This window comes from Diospyros lotus, chromosome 4, assembly GCF_014633365.1.
Source record: "Diospyros lotus cultivar Yz01 chromosome 4, ASM1463336v1, whole genome shotgun sequence".
Lineage (NCBI taxonomy): Eukaryota > Viridiplantae > Streptophyta > Magnoliopsida > Ericales > Ebenaceae > Diospyros > Diospyros lotus.
This window is the reverse complement of record NC_068341.1, coordinates 5,238,974-5,257,609: the sequence shown is the minus strand read 5'-3', so window position 1 is coordinate 5,257,609 and position 18,636 is coordinate 5,238,974. Positions and strand designations below refer to the sequence as shown.

The 18,636-nt window shown below is 34.5% G+C and overlaps 2 protein-coding genes across 4 annotated transcripts; both read left to right on the top strand.

Moving 5' to 3' along the window:
- Positions 1–315: 315 nt before the first annotated feature.
- LOC127799096 (sodium/hydrogen exchanger 2-like) lies at positions 316–6,781 on the top strand. Its single transcript, XM_052332828.1, has 15 exons — positions 316–548; positions 994–1,328; positions 1,443–1,561; positions 2,063–2,160; positions 2,395–2,454; positions 2,555–2,601; positions 2,822–3,016; positions 3,109–3,155; positions 3,474–3,540; positions 3,684–3,784; positions 3,898–3,999; positions 4,130–4,268; positions 4,356–4,418; positions 4,619–4,702; positions 6,092–6,781. Exons 2-15 carry the CDS (start codon positions 1,155–1,157, stop codon positions 6,416–6,418), a joined length of 1,623 nt encoding a protein of 540 aa, XP_052188788.1. The 5' UTR covers positions 316–548; positions 994–1,154; the 3' UTR covers positions 6,419–6,781.
- A 1,498-nt stretch (positions 6,782–8,279) lies between these two features.
- Positions 8,280–17,142, top strand: LOC127799097 (acyl carrier protein 1, chloroplastic-like). 3 transcript variants are annotated; one of them, XM_052332831.1, is made up of 4 exons: positions 8,280–8,485; positions 15,397–15,507; positions 16,192–16,314; positions 16,764–17,142. In XM_052332831.1, the coding sequence occupies exons 1-4, from the start codon at positions 8,420–8,422 to the stop codon at positions 16,890–16,892; spliced, it is 429 nt and encodes a 142-aa protein (XP_052188791.1). In that variant the 5' UTR covers positions 8,280–8,419; the 3' UTR covers positions 16,893–17,142. The 3 variants fall into 3 exon arrangements, with proteins under 3 accessions (XP_052188791.1, XP_052188789.1, XP_052188790.1); XM_052332829.1 differs by lacking the exons at positions 15,397–15,507; positions 16,192–16,314; positions 16,764–17,142 and adding exons at positions 10,189–10,299; positions 11,006–11,128; positions 11,578–11,955 and having other exon boundaries at positions 8,292–8,485; XM_052332830.1 differs by lacking the exon at positions 8,280–8,485 and adding an exon at positions 13,549–13,733.
- Positions 17,143–18,636: the final 1,494 nt, after the last annotated feature.

The window sequence follows — 18,636 nt, the reverse complement described above, 5'->3', positions numbered from 1 at the left end:
TATACTATTATATATGTATTTAAATTTATTCAATATACAGCAAATAAATAATATTGCGACATCATGGTTTCAATTAAAAAATAAAGTACTAAATTTATCATACCTTTAAAATTGTGTGATTAATAGAAGTTGCATCATAAATTGGATGGGACTCACGGTGACGTCGAACTGTCCACATTCTTCTTAATTCAATTATTAAGCGCAGAACGAACCGGGAATTATATTCTACGACGAAGCCAGGGACTAATCAAACATCAAACCCTACACTCCAACATCAATGGTCAGATTGATCAAACCATTTCGAAGCCTTTAAAATCTCCCCCTATTCTCTCTCCACACTTCACCACTATTTATTGGCCCTTTCCAGCATATTCTCTCTCCCCTCTCTCCCTCCCCTCTCAAAGTTTGACAGCAATCTTGCTGAAATCTTCTACAGCGAACATCAACTTGAGCGAATTCGAGAGTTTTCTGCACCAAAAGCAGTTCCGGCGCTGCGAACAGTTTGAATTTGGTGGTCCAAGTCGAGATCTCGTGGATCAAAGTGATAGGTTGGTGCTTGAATTTGTTTTTGTGCTTTTTTGTTTCCGAATCTGTTGGTGAGCTCCTTTACTTTGTGTTGCTTGCTATATGTGCCATTGAGCATAGATAGGTTTGTACCGTTGTGTGTAATTGGACTTGCGAGGAAGATTTGAGATATCCAAATCCGGTGGTTGCTTAATTAGCTCACAATTTTTGTGCAGTAGCTAATTTAACTTTCCGAGACAGCTTGAGCTTGCTATTTATGGTTACTCCCGTGTATGTGCATCTCTATTTATGCATACGCCTGTTGTTGGATTTCTTGAAAGATTCAGATATGCAAATTCATATGTATTTATGTATCTGAATCTATGTGCATGTATTTGTATATGTATCTAGATGTAATTGAACTTGTTCGAATGTTCAAGCTTGCCATGTTCGCCGATTTGAAATGTAATTATGGCTTTTGTTTTGTAGGTTTTGGTGTATGAGAGCTGATGTGGTCAACTGTCAAGGACTGAAATTCAAAAGTTGAAAAGCGAGCTTTGAGGGAACTTAAGGTTGTTCTGGGATCGTGGGGAGCAAACGGTTTCTCGGTGAATGTGATTTCAGTTTTGTGAACAGCTGAGTGGGTTAATATGGGAGTTGGTTTAGGTTTTCTGTTGACGAAGATGAATGAAATATCTGCTTCTGATCACACCTCGGTGGTGTCGATAAACCTGTTTGTGGCTCTTCTATGTGCATGTATCGTGATTGGGCATCTGTTGGAGGAGACCCGGTGGATGAATGAGTCTATTACGGCACTCTTAATTGTAAGTTGCATTAGGCCACATAGTAATGGACGAGCATGCAGATGTATGCATTTATGTACTTTTTTGAAGTGGTAAAAGTGCAATTGAGCTTTACATCATGTGGTTTGATGACAGGGTGTGTGCACTGGAATTGTTATCCTGCTAATCAGTGGAGGCAAAAGTTCTCATCTTTTAGTTTTCAGCGAAGATCTTTTCTTCATATACCTTCTTCCACCCATCATTTTCAATGCAGGGTATGTTGTTCAGTTTCATTAATTTCTTCCTTGATGAGAAGAATTGGATCTCACTCCTTAGGTAGTCATCTATAAGCAAACATATGAAATCTTGTTACCATTGAGTTGATAAATGTATGCAGAAAAGTCATAATGGTTATGCTTTAGTGTTTACGGAAATTTTAATCAGAATTTTACTGCCAATTGGTTAGTCTTTAGTTTGATGTTCCATTATTGTGGCTGCATCAGGGCTGGCACCATTTTGAATTTGATTCAATTTCACAATTTCTTCTTTTTATTTGACATCTTGTGTCGAATTCATGGTGGTAACCTGAAGTATGAACAGGCATTAATTTGATCTTTGCCATGGAATTGATTTAATATCGTTTGGCTCCAAACAGCCTGCAACCTATCTGCAGTATCCAATATGAGTAGCATAACGCCTGAAAAGATATCTCTAGTGGATTGCTGTTGCATGCAACTTTAATTCTGTTCTTCCCTTGCCTGGAATTTGCTAATCAGGTTTCAAGTAAAGAAGAAACAATTTTTTCGCAACTTCACAACTATCATGCTGTTTGGTGCTATTGGTACTCTGATATCCTTTGCCATCATCTCCTGTGGTATGTTCTTGTATCTGAACTGATTTCTCATACTTATTTCTCTCTGTTAAAGGAAAAGGCAAGTGTTAGTAAAGCACACTGCATAGTTATTTCTGATGCAACATTCAATGGGCAAGAAACATTCTTGTCTGAGTAGTGCTGCATTACTGACAGGAACTTTCTCAAGTTGTTTACCATTCTATGGGCTAGGCATTGTAGTAGTAATGGGGGGTTTTCTCTATTTTTTTCCAACAGGTGCCATGAACTTCTTCAAGAAAATGAGTATTGGTGATCTTGAAATTGGAGATTACCTGGGTACGACTCCATTTCTGTTTCTGTATTCCCTTTTTTCCTTACTGTTTCCTGCTCATGCAACATATCTTCATTTTCTCTACTTTTTCTCAATTATTTGCAGCAATTGGAGCAATTTTTTCGGCGACAGATTCCGTTTGCACCTTGCAGGTACAAATATATTCTTTTAGAGTAATGCTATTTATCTAGATTGGAGATCAGATGGATCTCCAGTCTAGTTGGCACATTTTCATTGGAAAATGATGAAAGTGTACCAACTAGACTGGAGATCCATCTCCAATCTAGATAAATAACATTTACTCGATTTTTTATGCTTGATTTTGTTTCATCAAAGGCCCTCACAGCTAAATGTATCCCAACTGTTATTCAGGTGCTTAATCAGGATGAGACACCCCTACTCTACAGTCTAGTCTTTGGCGAAGGAGTTGTGAATGATGCCACATCAGTAGTGCTTTTCAATGCGATTCAGAGCTTTGACCTATCTCATATAGACTCTAGCACATTTTTCCAACTTGTTGGCAATTTCTTATATTTGTTTTTCGCAAGCACTCTGCTGGGAGTTATGGTGAGTCCTCCTCTCTCTCTCTCTCTGTGTGGATGTTGCAAATATTTACTTCCTACATATGTTGTTGACATTTTTTTTTTCTACTCATGCAGGTTGGATTGCTAAGTGCATACATCATCAAGAAGCTTTATTTTGGGAGGTTTGGACATACTGCTAAGTTTGACTTATACTACTAAAATAAAGCAAATTCTCCTATAAAGTGTGTGGTGTGCTTGCAGATAATTAAAAACATCCTTATTTCTGCTTCTGCACCCAACATGTTGGCTATATCACTTATAGTTCTTATTTTGGTCCATCTGGGTGTTATATTGTGTGGGTTGGAGGGAGGGAACAATTTGATGCCATGGTTTATTATCCACAAGTAGCCATGGAAAGAGAAACGATATGATGATCACATACTAAAATTTTTAATTTTTTTCTAAGAACAACTATTTACGCTTTCTATTATGGACACCAGGCACTCAACTGATCGTGAGTTTGCTCTTATGATGCTTATGGCATACCTTTCATACATGGTGGCAGAAGTAAGATTTCCATCTACCTATAGGCACCTATTCTTTGTTTTTGCCTCTTGTTTTTGATCTGCAATCAATACTGGATTGGTGTCCTGCAGGTGTGCAATTTTAGAATCTTAACCTGAAAATTCTAATACTGCACTTTATTGCAGCTGTTTTACTTGAGTGCAATTCTCACTGTCTTCTTCTGTGGGATTGTGATGTCGCACTATACCTGGCATAATGTCACTGAGAGTTCAAGAATCACTACCAAGTATGTTTAATCCTCAAATAAGTTTATTAATTGCTAAAATATTTTCTCTGTTTTGGCAGAATGCCATACAGTTTGCAATGCTAATATCTTTCTGCCTCTAAACATATCTGTAGGCATGCTTTTGCAACACTGTCATTTGTTTGTGAGATATTTATCTTTCTCTATGTTGGTATGGATGCTTTGGACATTGAGAAGTGGAAATTTGTACATGACAGGTACGGATCATATGTTGAAAGGAAATGTTTAACATCACGCATTCTCTTGATTGACAAACTGTATATATGATTTCATGGTTGAATATCTGCTCAATCATATCACCTTTTTTTCTTTATCTCTTTCTTGCAGCCCAGGAAAATCAGTTGCAGTGAGCTCTATACTAATGGGGCTGATTATGGTGGGAAGAGCAGCCTTTGTTTTCCCATTATCATTTCTATCCAACCTGACCAGGAAGTCTCCATTCGAGAAAATTGGCTTAAAGCAGCAGGTAGAATCTTTCATTCCAGTTCTATGCTTCAGATGTCATTGAGCTAATAGGCATATTACATCTTACCTTTTCAACTTACTTTTTAAGGTTACTATATGGTGGGCTGGTCTTATGAGAGGTGCTGTTTCTATGGCCCTTGCCTATAATCAGGTAATTGATTCGGCTGTGTCCCTAAGATAAGGGATTTTTGTTTCCTGCCAGCAGTTAATATCCAGATGTGCTTGTGTGTACTAGACGACCATCACTTGTCTTCCATAACTTGTTCCTGCATATCCCTGGGATGCAAGGTTTTGGGACCCTTTTCAAGTGCTGTGATATTACATGATATATTTTCAATCTCATGTATGCAGTTTACAAGGGGAGGTCATACCCAGTTGCCTGGGAATGCTTTCATGATCACGAGTACCATCACAGTTGTTCTCTTCAGCACAGTGGTAAGTATTCTTAGTCTTCTTCTGACAATTGGGGCAGAGAGGGGCGGCCCTACTCGCCCCGGGATTATTGAACTTTTAGTATATATTAAAAACAAAAAAGATTAGGAATTTTACCATTATTGGCCCCCCAAATTCTTGGAAACCCCTTTTAGTATATAATAGAAACAAAAAAATTTAGGAATATTACTATTATTGGCCCCCCAAGTAAAAGTAAAAATCTAATAAGCTTAAAAGACTTGTACACCTAGGTATGCGAGGAGACTATCTGACGCATGATTATCCTAATGTTGAGATTTTGGCCTCCCCAAACCTTCCATCCTGTGTCTGCTCCTGGGTGACAACCTGCAATTTCACCTGTCTGGCTGTCTGCCAAGTGCCAAGCCACACTGAAGGGTTCCCTAAAGCCGAATCCCTTTGCAAGTGTTGAATATTTCCAAAAAAAAAAAAATACTGGCGATATTATATGGTGAAGTTTCTGCAACATTAGCATGATTGTCTCATCTGGTGACACAGGCATTCTTGGAAATACATTGGCTTTCATGATTGATATAGGCAATATTATGTGGTGAAGTTTGTCTCAGCTGCTGACATAGGCGCTCTTGGAAATACATTGGCTTTGCTTCAATTGAACAAAATGTGATAGTAGCGTAATGTTTGAGATGATTTAGCCTGAACTTTTTAGATGTATAGATTGCTCTGAGATCCCTGGCCTCTAGTACCTCTGGTCAAACTATCTTTCTGACCTCAACTTGGTATCCCTGGCTACTTGGCACTGCCAACAAATAACTATGTGTTCGAGCAATTTGAGCATGAGGCATTGGGTGTTCAAATTCCAGTTTGGACCAGAAAACTGAACCGATCCAGTCTGACAAACCCAGTTGGATCCAAACCCAGTTCGGTCCAGAAGTTTGATAAAATTAGTTCCGGCCTGGTCCTAATCCTGGACCAGAGACTGAATATAAAAAAAATACATTTTTTTTTTTAATTTTAAACTCTTGGTTAGTCTCATTTTGTCTCAGTGGCAATCTATTTCCAAATACCTATTCTCAGTCTTGACTGCGTCACCTTCACTCCTTTACTTTGGTTAATTGATTTGTTATTTCTTTAATTTATTACTTGTTTTGGTTTATTTTATTTATTAGTTATTTTGGCCATGCACATTGCACGGTATGCACTAAGCAGTATTAGGACACTAGATGCAAGTCCAACGTGGCAGATTTGTTAAATAGATTTACAATCTGATAATCAATTTCATTTTGCTCGACTGAAACTATTTTGTCTCAGCTATCATTGTCTGGTTTACATTTTATTCTCTCAATGATGGCGGAGCTAGCAGCAACAACTATTCACTGAAAGTTAGGTCTTATTTTCCGATCTGGCCATTTCCAGGTGTTCGGGTTATTAACTAAACCTTTGGTGAGATTCTTGCTGCCTTCACCAAAGAACTTGACAAGAATGCTGTCCTCTGAACCCACCACTCCCAAGTCCTTCGTCATGCCACTTCTTTCCAATGGGGAGTCAGAAGCTGATCTGCCTGGCCATCATATTGCCCGCCCAACCAGCTTGCGGATGCTTCTGTCCACGCCTACTCGTACCGTGCACTACTATTGGCGAAAATTTGACAATGCCTTCATGAGGCCTGTTTTCGGCGGACGGGGTTTTGTAGCGTATGTTCCTGGCTCTCCTACTGAACAAAGTGGGCTTAATTTACAATGAGAAGGGAGAAGAAACAGAAACCAGAATCAATTCATCAGCATTCTATTGCTGGAGCATGTGCTTTGGCTGCTCATGTGGGGTTTTGTTGTTTAGTTAGACCTGAGTATTGCACAGGGGGGGCTGTTTAGGTTGCTTATGATTTATTTATATGGCTTGTGGTTTCAATTTAATTTTCTTGAGGATCAATCATCGATCCAAGATTTTTGTAAATGGCTCAGTCTCTACCCTGAGGCCATCTCCCAGACTTGATTTTTGTGCCCCGAGATCCAAACTCTACGACGCACGGTGTGGCCCAAAATTGTGTATAGTCCATTTAAATTACATACTGGATGAATTAGAGTGAATTTACCCTGCCTTGGTGTATATTAATTTCAGTTTCCCTATCTTCATTCTCCGTTTGTCATGTTATATAACTAATTGGATTGATGATTTTCATTGCAAACTTTCTTGAACTGCTTGATAAGATTTTGATTGCCTGAACTGTGATTCATTGGTTTAAATTTGCTTTGTCCAATTGTTTCCCGAGAAAGTGGAGGAAAATGAAATGAAAGGAACTTTCATGTTAGATGGAAGTGGTTGCTTGAGTATATTGTGGTGGAGAATGGTAACAAGGACGGTGGTGTTGGCGGTGGGTTGGAGTGGTTATAATAATTACTAATAATACTTGTTATTTTATGCAGGATTTATATTTGAACATCATTGCCCAATTTTCTAACTGATTCCAAATTTTGAAGAGAGAAATTGGTAGCAGGTGATAGAAATAGAATCAGCTTAACAACTTGGAAACCATTGAAATGTGGGTTGGAATGGTTAAGGCGATAACCAAACGTCAAACGTCCATTTCATCTATGTGCTCCAAAAAGGTCACCTTCACTTCATTTGCAAATCATTATTCTTATACACCTTTTATACAAAAAAATTATCACTAGTAAAATACAATGCGACAGTGATATTTATGTAAATATAATTCATTCCAGCAATTTTTATTTCCTAAATATATGAACATAAAGGAGTAACATTACACGTTAAATTGTCCTTCTTTCTAAATTAAACCTAAATTTGTATCACAAGCTCTTAATTTTTCTTTCCAAATTAAACTAAATTTGCATAAGCATATTTAGTTTTTTTTTTAATTATTTAAACAAATAAAGAAGAGAAAAAAAAAAGGACAAAAGAGCAAATAAAAAAAGCGAGATGAGACACACATTATGTATGAAGCCACTGATAAATATGTTATAATTGTGATTTTAATGATTTCTTTTAATTTTAGTGTCCTTAATATGTCATACTATTATGATATGGTCTTATTCTAATCATATTTATTTTGGTTGTGCATGTGAAGAGTTAGGCCACCTAAATATCATATATTGATGGTAGCCCTAATTTATAACAATGAGCTAAAAAGGAAATTCAATCTCACGTGAATCAAATTAATTAGGAGCTATTGCCTCAACAGCCCGTCTTTACTGGCCAAGAAAATTGCCCTCTCAATCCTATGGCGTTAAGAGATATTTGTCAAATTTTAGAAAATTACACTAAACAATATATTCCTAAAATTATGTCTTCCCAATTATATTTTTTCAAATATATGAAAGGCCCACATTTCAAATTACTAATAAATTTAAAAAATAAATAGTACAAGAATATATTGACATATAAAATAATTTTGAAGATTAAAAAATAAAACATAATTTATAAGAATATTAAAAGCTGAAAAAAGTAGAGAAATAAAAGAAAAAAAAATAAAAAGAAAGAAGAAAAAGTCGGTCCGGCGGTCGGTCATCCGTATCACCGCAACCAAACATCCAATTTTTTCGATGAAAACAAAGCCACGCAAAAGCGTCGAAACTCGAAAGACCTCCATATATATAAACCCCATTTCTCTCCCTTTCTCCCTCGCTGTATCTCTCTACTTCACGCTCCTCGTGCCCTTCGCCTCTTCCTCGCTCTCTGAATTTATTCAAACAAAGTCTCAGATCTGTTTGAACTCTCCGATTATCAATGGCTTCTGTCACCGGATCGGCTCTCTCCATGTCCTCCCTCTCCTGCTCTTTCAAACAAAGCAAGGTAAAATTCTCTCTGATCTCCGCCCTCTCAAGCTCTATCGATTTCGATTTTCAGCTTATTTTCAATGCATGTTTCCGTATTTTGATTTGATCTTATTGTTGCTTAAGTGTCTTTGGAACTTGTGGAATCGGATGGAAAAGATGGGAGAACAAAAGTTCTGCTTCTTTCCTGGTTACTTTTGAGGTGGAAAACAAACGGAAGGAGAATAGGAAGAAGTTATATTTTAGTTGATTTCTTCTCTTGTTCTTTACCTATTCGTTGTCTTCGTAGTCTCCTTCATTTCCTTTTTCTTTTCTAACTATCCTTTTCCCTTCCTTTACTATGTGAATTTTGTTTCCGGATTCCTGGATCTTTGGCTCTGTATATTCATTCTACCAGGATTCATCTTCGATTTAGTCGCGAAGTTAATGTCAGCACCCATTAGAGTGGTACTAATTTTGCGAAAAGAAATACTGTTTTGCTAGTTTTCTCGGTTTTTACCATATATGTTTGCAATCCTTGTTTCAGAACTGCTGTTCGTACATGCTTATCACTATACATGTACATTATTTTGTATCCAATGCATCTACGTTTACTGGTTATATTGATGCGTGTTGTACATGTACTTTTTGATGGTTAATCTCATTACTCTCTGTTTTGTAAGAAGTTTGTTTTAAGCTTTGTGAATCTTTAGCAACATAGCCTTTGTTTTTAAAGGATCCATTTCATCACTAGTGCGCTGTTTATTCTTCTGATGGAAACGGATATTCCTAAAGAAATTTTGTTGCTAATTTCTTAACTTTTTTTTGTTGCACGAATGTCTCTACCTACAGATTTCTTATTAACCTAATCTTGCCTTATACTTTGTTTCTACGGTAGACTGTGTACTGGGACGTCTAGGTTTTCACATGGGAAAGAAAAATGAAATCAGTAACTATATGTATGTGCGAGTGTGTTTTCTTGTGGATATCAACCAGGCAATGATTATTTCACAAGCATTTATTCATTTCCCTCTTATTTTCTAATTCAACCAAATTAAATAAATAAATTCAGCTTTATTCATTCCCCTCCTCCCCCGGGGGGAAACCAAAAAAAAATCATTTTCCTTTCTTTTCTGTCATATCCAGGAATCCAAGTTCCAAACATACCTTGGCGGCTTGGCCTTTTATTTGAATTCATTTTTATCTGTGGTTAATGTTCTCACTATTAGCTCCTATAATCGGAACTATTTTTTAGAATGGAAAGAAATGAATTTGCTAGTTTTCTTGATTTTTAGTTTCTATTAGCAATTATTGATTTGAATCTTATATCCATAAGTTCTTGCATATGCATATGCCTTCTGTTATATTCATTGCATGTTATTTGGATGCTTCGATTCATATTTTTGTTGGACTTGGAGTTACTGATTGTTAATGAAATCTTGTTATAGTTGGAATTGTTAGTAGGTTATATTGATTGCTGTATGAATTTTGTTTTCAATTTTTGTAGTCTTGAGCTTCTTAGCCTTAGTATATTTTCAAGTAAATAGCCTTTCTAAGGGGCGCTTTGGATCAGAAAAATTTGGATTTTGCACATTCTATTGGTGCCTTTTAGTTTCTAAAAGTATAGAAACCTTATTCCATAAATGCACAGTAAAACAAAATCTTAAAAGTTCTAATTCATTTGGTCACACTGGCTTCTTTATTTCTTGGATTGGCTAAAAAAATTGATATTGGATGGAGCAGGTACCCAGTCAAATCTCTAGTCTGAATTCAGTATCACTGCCAATCAATGGAAAATTCTTTCCGTCAATCAGGTTGCAAACAGTTGCTCATCGCTTTAAGGTTTCATGTGCGGTATGTTCCTTGAACCATGATTTCACATATTGTAGGCATAGAAGTCTCATTTTTCAAATCCATGGGTTATGCGAACCTACATTCTATGTACAATTTATTGAAAATCCAGAATCTGAATTGGTGATATCAGGGGCTTAGTAATCAGATAATGGAATACCACAATTCAGGAGGTTAGTTTTGTTCATTAACAATTTATGATGAGGATATCATAAGATGTAAATGTGGGACAATGTAACCTTTAGCATCTTTGTTTGTTGTCAATTTTCATACTTTTCTTGGAGTAAGCCATTTTGTGTGATTTCGTCATATTTCATAACAAATAGTAAATCCATCTTGGCTGTCTGGTTATATAATTTTAAAGAACAATTTCTGAAGTTTGGCCACCTCTTTGTCCAAAATTGAGTATGTAGCCCTGTATTATGTGGGAGTTTCTGGATTTGTTAATTGGTTTAAATTATTATTTGCAAGCTTGTAATATGGAGCAAAACAAGGTTGTCTGGCCACGTATCCACAAAATTTTTTTATGCAGAGGGAGATTTATCTTGGTGTCTGAAAACTTCAAGCTCAATGTGCAAGTCCAATCTTTTGCAGAGTGTACAAACCCTGTTAAATTAAATTTGGAAATTATGCTGCATAAAGTTTGTTGGTATTGGTGTATAGATATAAAAAGCTTGACCAGGGATGAATTGCTGTTTTGTTTGAACAGGCCAAACCAGAGACCGTAGAGAAAGTGTGTGAAATTGTGAGGAAGCAGCTGGCTCTTCCAGCTGAGACTTCTGTCACTGGAGACTCTACGTTTGCGACACTTGGGGCTGACTCTCTTGACACGGTAACCCAATTTATCCATTTTCTCCCTTTATTTGGTCTACCCGAGGTATTCTTGTGCAGCTAAGATCAAACAGGCCACACTAAGCAAAATAAAATAAAATAAAATTGTTGTGTTAAATTAGACCAACATTATTTGTTTAAATATTTTTGTGTTGAAATTTTTGTATGAATGACTGAGCTTAAGAATCCTTGCTTGCTTGCTTGCTTTATTAGCCCAACCGAGAATGATTTTTATTCACTCATACCTATATTTAGTGGACAAAATATATATTTCATCTTTGGATCAGCTTTGGAAATTTGTTTTCTCTTCTTCCTGAGACAATCAGTGTTAGGGTTAACGATCATTCAGATGCTTGCTTCAATTTATGATAAGAAAGTGTAAGAAATTAGATGTGGTGATTTAAAGTGATTTGCTCGATTGTAATCTAGGATTCCCCCATGTTTTTGCAGGTAGAGATTGTGATGGGACTTGAGGAGGAATTTGGTATCAGTGTGGAAGAGGACAGCGCCCAGAGTATTGGTACTGTTCAAGAAGCAGCCGATTTGATTGAGCAGCTCATGGAAAAGAAGGGTGCCTAAAAACTTTCATATCATATAGATTTCTCTTATTAGTAAATTTCTCTTTTTTCTAGTGTTACTTTTGCTTATTTAATCAACACCGTGGCAAACCCTTGCTTTTTTATGTTTCCTTTGCTTGTTCGGATGAACTCAACGGTTTTTTTATGCGCCTTTTTTTGTATTTTTTTTCCCTCTAAGTGGTAGGGTGTGTCTCATGTTGTGTTGAACTTTTCGCTAAAATGTAGTATAATTTGATAAATCTGTTGTCCACTTTGATGGTTCTTTTGGTTCATAGAGGAGGCTTGAATAAGTTAATTGAGATTGATGGAAACTTCTGCCGAGACTATTAGAAAGCCTTTTGTAAGAACTTTTTTCGCGCAATGGCTCTCTCTCCCACGGAATTTTAAAAATGCATCAACAATTATTAAGTATTCTTCCAAAAATTCTTTAGACAAATGAAGAACAAAAATGAAAGGATAAAAGAGCCAATGAAGAAAGCCAGGATAAGGCATGCATTATGTATGATGCCGCTTATAAATTTACTCTAGTTGGTAATCTTACCCATTTCATATCATGCTATTATGGTATGATCCTATTCTAATAAGATTTATTTTGGTTGTGCATTTGAAGAGTTAGGCCACCTAAATATCATTTATTGGTGGTAGCCCTAATTTGTAACAATGAGCTAAAAAGGAAGGGTTTACTGAGATACTTGGAATGAAATTCAATCTCATGTGAATCAAATTAATTAGGAGGTATTGTCTCAAGAGCCCATTTTTCCTAGCCCAAGAAAATTGCCCTCTCAATCCAATGGCATTAGAAATGTTTGTCAAACTTTAGAATATTACACTAAATAATATATTCCTAAAATTATATGTATTCCCAATCATATTTTTTCAAATATATGAATGCATGTATTTCAAATTATCTTTTGTTATTATCAAAATATAATAATAAATTTATTTGAGATTGTACTTGTCTGAAAATGTAAAAAGAGAACAATTAAAAAGTGTGAAAAGATTCCACAGAAACACTTTAATGTTTAAGTCAAGACGTTGAAAATGATAAAAATTTGAGAATAGTATTCACATGAATATTTGAGAAGTGTTTTTGATAGAATAAGGCTCTGCATATTTATGTAGAAAAATAAGGTAATCTTAAATCTCCTTAATTTGAGATTTTTTTTTTTTAAATAATATTTATTTTAATATTCTGATACTTTATTAAAATAAGAATTTTATAACATTTATCTATTTTGAATCAAGGTTTTATTAGGATTCATAAATGATAATATCTATTCTTTTTTAGGCCCTTGAAATGACTCATAAATATAAGAGTTATTTAGGTTGTGCATTATTTGAAATGGCCCTTGCTATGAGCTTTGGGACTGTCTCAATTTATTGACTTGGCCCAATTTCTTTATTTTTATTGTCATTTTATTTTTGCATAGTGTCATATTACTAGTAAATTTAAAAAATAAATAATACAAAAAATAATAAAAATATTAAGAATTATTGTCTTCATATTTTAGTTTTATATTTTAAGTGTTTTATCTGTAAAACTTTTTGCATTTTAAAAATTCAATCGTAACTAATTTTTTATTATTTTAAATTTTATTTATCATTTTTTTATTTTTAAAAATATAAAAATAAACATATTTTTACTATTTTAAAAAATCAGAAACTGAAAATAGGCTCAAGAGCAAAGATATTAGAAACTTAAAAGCTGAAAAAAGTAGAGAAATAAAAGAAAAAGTCGGTCTGGCGGTCGTTCATCCGTATCACCGCAACCAAACACCCCAATTTTTTCGATGAAAACAAAGCCACGCAAAAGCGTCGAAACTCGAAAGCCATATATAAAACCCCATTTCTCTCCCGTTCTCCCTCGCTCTACTTCACGCTCTTCGTGCCCTCCGCCGCTTTCTCGCTTTCTGAATTTATTCAAACAAAGTCTCAGATCTGTTTGGACTCTCAGATCTATCAATGGCTTCTATCAGCGGATCGTCTCTCTCCATGTCCTCTCTCTCCTGCTGTTTCAAACAAAGCAAGGTAGAATTCTCTCTGATCTTCGCCCTCTCAAGCCCTCTCGATTTCGATTTTCAGCTTATTTTCAATGCATGTTTCCGTATTTTGATTTGATCTTATTGTTGCTTAACTGTCTTCGGAACTTGTGGAATCGCACGGAAAAGAAGGGAGAACAAAAGTTCTGCTTCTTTCCTGGTTAGTTTTGAGGTGGAAAACAAACGGAAGGAGAATAGGAGGAAAGTTATATTTCAGTTGATTTCTTCTTACCTATTCGCTGTCTTCGTAGTCTCCTTCATTTCCTCTTTTTCTTTCCTAATAAAAACTATCCTTTTCCCTTCTTTTACTGTGTGAATTTTGTTTCCGGATTCCTGGATCTTTAGCTCTGCATATTCATTCTACCAGGATTCATCTTCAATTTAGTTGCGAAGTTAATGTCAGCAGCATTAGCTCTTATTAGCGGTACTAATATTGCGACAAGAAATACTGTCTTGCTAGTTTTCTAGGTTTTTACTATATATGTTTGCAATCGTTGTTTCAGAACTGCTGTTCGTACATGCGTATCACTATACATGTACATTATTTTGTATTTAATGCATCTATGTTTACTGGTTTTATTGATGCATGTTTGTACATGTACTTTTCGATAGTTAACTGTTTTGTATGACGTTTGTTTATAGCTTTGTGAATCTTTAGCAACATAGACTTTGGCTTTAAGGATCCATTTCATCACTATTGCGCTGGTTATTCTTCTGATGGAAACGGATATTCCAAATGAAAATTTTGTTGTTAATTTCTTAACTTTTTAATTGTTGTATAAATGTCCCTACCGACAGATTTCTTATTAACCTAATCTCGCCTTATACTTTGTTTCTACAGTATGTACTGGGATGTCTAGGTTTTCACTTGGGAAAGAAAAATGATATCAGTAACTATATGTGTGCGAGAGTGTTTTTTGTGGATGTTAACCAGGCAATGATTATTTCACAAGGTTTCCTCTTATTTTCTAATTCAACCAAATTAAATAAATAAATCCAGCTTTATTCATTCCCCCCCCCCCCCTCCCCCAGAGGAAACCAAAAAAAAAAAAAAAAATTTCCTTTCTTTTCTGTCATATCCAGGAATCCAAGTTCCAAACATACCTTGGCCTTTTATTTGAATTCATTTTTATTTGTGGTTAATGTTGGCACTATTAGCTCCTATAATTAAAACTATTTTTTAGAACGGAAAAAAATGAATTTGCTAGTTTTCTTGATTTTTAGTTTCTATTAGCAATTATTGATTTAAATCTTATATCCATAAGTTCTTGCATATGCATATGCCTTCTGTTATATTCATTGCATGTTATTTGGATGCTTCGATTCATATTTTTGTTGGACTTGGAGTTACTGATTGTTAATGAAATCTTGTTATAGTTGGAATTGTTAGTAGGTTATATTGATTTCTGTATGAATTTTGTTTTCAATTTTTGTAGTCTTGAGCTCCTTAGCCTTAGTATATTTTCAAGTAAATAGCCTTTCTAAGGGGCACTTGGATCAGAAAATTTTGGACTTTGTGCATTCTATTGCTAGCTTTTAGTTTCTAAAAGGATAGAAACCATAAAACAAAATCTTAAAGTTCTAATTCATTTGGTCGTACTTGCTTCTTTATTTCTTGGATTGGCTAAAAAAATTGATATTGGATGGAGCAGGTACCCAGTCAAATCTCTAGTCTGAATTCAGTATCACTGCCAATCAATGGAAAATTCTTTCCATCAATCAGGTTGCAAGCAGTTGCTCATCGCTTTAAGGTTTCATGTGCGGTATGTTCCTTGAACCATGATTTCACATATTGTAGGCATAGAAGTCTCATTTTTCAAATCCATGGGTTATGCGAACCTGCATTCTATGCACAATTTATTTGGAAGTTCAGAATCTGAATTGGTGGAATAAGGGGCTTAGTAATCAGATAATGGAATACCACAATTCAGTAGGTTGGTTTTGTTCATTAACAATTTCTGATGAGGATATCATAAGATGTAAATGTGGGACAATGTAACCTTTAGCATCTTTGTTTGTTGTAAGCCATTTTGTGTGATTTCGTCATATTTCATAACAAATAGTAAATCCATCTTGGCTGTCTGGTTATATAATTTTAAAGAACAATTTCTGAAGTTTGGCCACCTCTTTGTCCAAAATTGAGTGTGTAGCGCTGTATTATGTGGGAGTTTCTGGATTTGTTAATTGGTTTAAATTATTATTTGCAAGCTTGTAATATGGAGCAAAACAAGGTTGTCTGGCCACGTATGCACAAATTTTTTTTATGCAGGGGGAGATTTATCTTGTTGTCTGAAAACTTCAAGCTCAATGTGCAAGTCCAATCTTTTGCAGTGTGTACAAACCCTGTTAAATTAAATTTGGAAATTATGCTGCATAAAGTTTGTTGGTATTGGTATATAGATATAAAATGCTTTGACCAGGGACGAATTGCTGTTTTGTTTGAACAGGCCAAACCAGAGACCGTAGAGAAAGTGTGTGAAATTGTGAGGAAACAGCTGGCTCTTCCAGCTGAGACTTCTGTCACTGGAGACTCTACGTTTGCGACACTTGGGGCTGACTCTCTTGATACGGTAACCCAATTTATCCACTTTTTTTCTTTATTTGGTCTACCCGAGGTATTCTTGTGCAGCTAAGATCAAACAGGCCACACTAAGCAAAAAATAAATAAATAAAATTGTTGTGTTAAATTAGACCAACATTATTTGTTTAAATATTTTTGTGTTGAAATTTTTGTATGAATGACTGAGCTTAAGAATCCTTGCTTGCTTGCTTGCTTTATTAGCCCAACCGAGAATGATTTTTATTCACTTATACCTATATTTAGTGGACAAAATATATATTTCATCTTTGGATCAGCTTTGGAAATTTGTTCTCTTCTTCCTGAGACAATCAGTGTTAGGGTTAACGATCGTTCAAATGCTTACTTCAATTTAAGATAAGAAAGTGGAAGAAATTGGATGTGTGGTGATTTAAAGTGATTTGCTCGATTGTAATCTAGGATTCCCCCATGTTTTTGCAGGTAGAGATTGTGATGGGACTTGAGGAGGAATTTGGTATCAGTGTGGAAGAGGACAGCGCCCAGAGTATTGGTACTGTTCAAGAAGCAGCCGATTTGATTGAGCAGCTCATGGAAAAGAAGGGTGCCTAAAAACTTTCATATCATATAGATTTCTCTTATTAGTAAATTTCTCTTTTTTCTAGTGTTACTTTTGCTTATTTAATCAACACCGTGGCAAACCCTTGCTTTTTTATGTTTCCTTTGCTTGTTTGGATGAACTCAACGGTTTTTTATGCGCCATTTTTATTTTTATTTTTCTCTCTTTAGTAATAGGGTGTCTCATGTTGTGTTGAACTTTTCGCTAAAATTTAGTAGAATTTGATAAATCTGTTGCTGTCCACCTTGATGGTTCTTTTGGTTCATAGAGGCTTGAATAAGTTTATGCTCACTTTCCCACGGAGTTTTGTGGTTTATCAGACTTCGTATCTTACTCAACTCTGAGTGGAGGTTCAAACTGACTGATGTTGAGGAATCAGCGGATAAGTTGTGGACCTTGTTTTTAAGGGTGAGATGTCATTCGAGCCCTAAAATGTTTGTAATTATACTATTTTTTTATTTGAAATTGTTTTCAAACTCTTATAGAAGATTTTTTGAACTTTCATTTTTATTTACATGTGAGAAGTTTGTATTCATTATTTTATCAAAATTATTATTATTTTTTCTAATGTTATGATTCGTTAGATGAAAAATAATTATTTTAACAAATCCTGGGTTGAGTTTTTTAATTATTTAAAAGGAAAATAAAAAAGAAAATTCGTTCGGGTGAGATGTGTAGCTCCGTATTACTTGACTTGAAAATGCAATATAGATATCTACAGCATTTAATAGTGGGAAGAAGTTTTAAGTCGTCTAATTTAATACATATTAGACTAATCAAACTCGTTAGAGTTCCTCATTCATGATCAATACATGTGTTTGTTTTGGTCCAAAAATTATTGAACTAAAATTCTATTTGTTTTTTAGACAGTTTATTTGTTACCAAATTTTTAATACTTAATAATTAATTTTTAACATTTAACTTTTTATATTTTTAGATTAATTAGAATTTAACATTTCACGTGGATTTAAGCTCCCCAATCACTGTCCTTTATTTGGATGTAAAATATTTTCTTAGAGAATAATGTTTTATATTCTTGTGTGGTTGACAAAAAAATAAAAAATATTAATAAACTTACTAATTGAAAGTAATTTAGTAAATATTAATAAACTTCGTAATGAAAAATATTTGTACACTCAATGATATAAAATAACTTAGTAATTTAAAATCTGTAAATTATTTTTATATTTATTTTAAGATTAATATTTTTTATCAGAACATACATAGACATATGTTATAAATACATATAATTAGTTTTTGAAAAATATTTTACAATATAAATAAATACTAGAAAATAAAATAAAATAAACAATTTTCTATGTATAATATTTTACATTAAAAAATATATTTTAACATAAAACATTTTACATCCAAACAACCAAAAATGTGTCAAATAATGTCCACGTTTCACCAAATTCAATCTAATGACTTTACAAAAAAGACTTCTCTGCAAATTACTTTGTTATTTTATAGTCTCTTTTGTTTTACCTCTTAAAAAATTAATAAAAGTCACCTTTCAATTACGAAAAGACAATCTTACAATTTCTACTACCTACTAATATAACCTTTAGTAGAAGGAGAGGGTAAAATGTCAAATAGAAGAACACTAAGAAAGCACAAATAATCTTCATCTTGATTTTATTTCTTTTTCCTTCGATTTTTCACCTTAAAAGCAAACTGTAAAGAAGGAAACCTTGACACTTTCCCTACTTTTATCCCTTTCCTATACTTAGAAAT

Coding starts and splice junctions, on each gene's coding strand:
- LOC127799096 (XM_052332828.1), top strand. CDS start 1,155: ATGGGAGTTGGTTTAGGTTTTCTGTTGACGAAGATGAATGAAATATCT. Junction 1,562..2,062: donor CCCATCATTTTCAATGCAGG/GTATGTTGTTCA, acceptor TTTGCTAATCAG/GTTTCAAGTAAAGAAGAAAC. Junction 2,455..2,554: donor TGAAATTGGAGATTACCTGG/GTACGACTCCAT, acceptor AATTATTTGCAG/CAATTGGAGCAATTTTTTCG.
- LOC127799097 (XM_052332831.1), top strand. CDS start 8,420: ATGGCTTCTGTCACCGGATCGGCTCTCTCCATGTCCTCCCTCTCCTGC. Junction 8,486..15,396: donor GCTCTTTCAAACAAAGCAAG/GTAAAATTCTCT, acceptor TGGATGGAGCAG/GTACCCAGTCAAATCTCTAG. Junction 15,508..16,191: donor GCTTTAAGGTTTCATGTGCG/GTATGTTCCTTG, acceptor TTGTTTGAACAG/GCCAAACCAGAGACCGTAGA.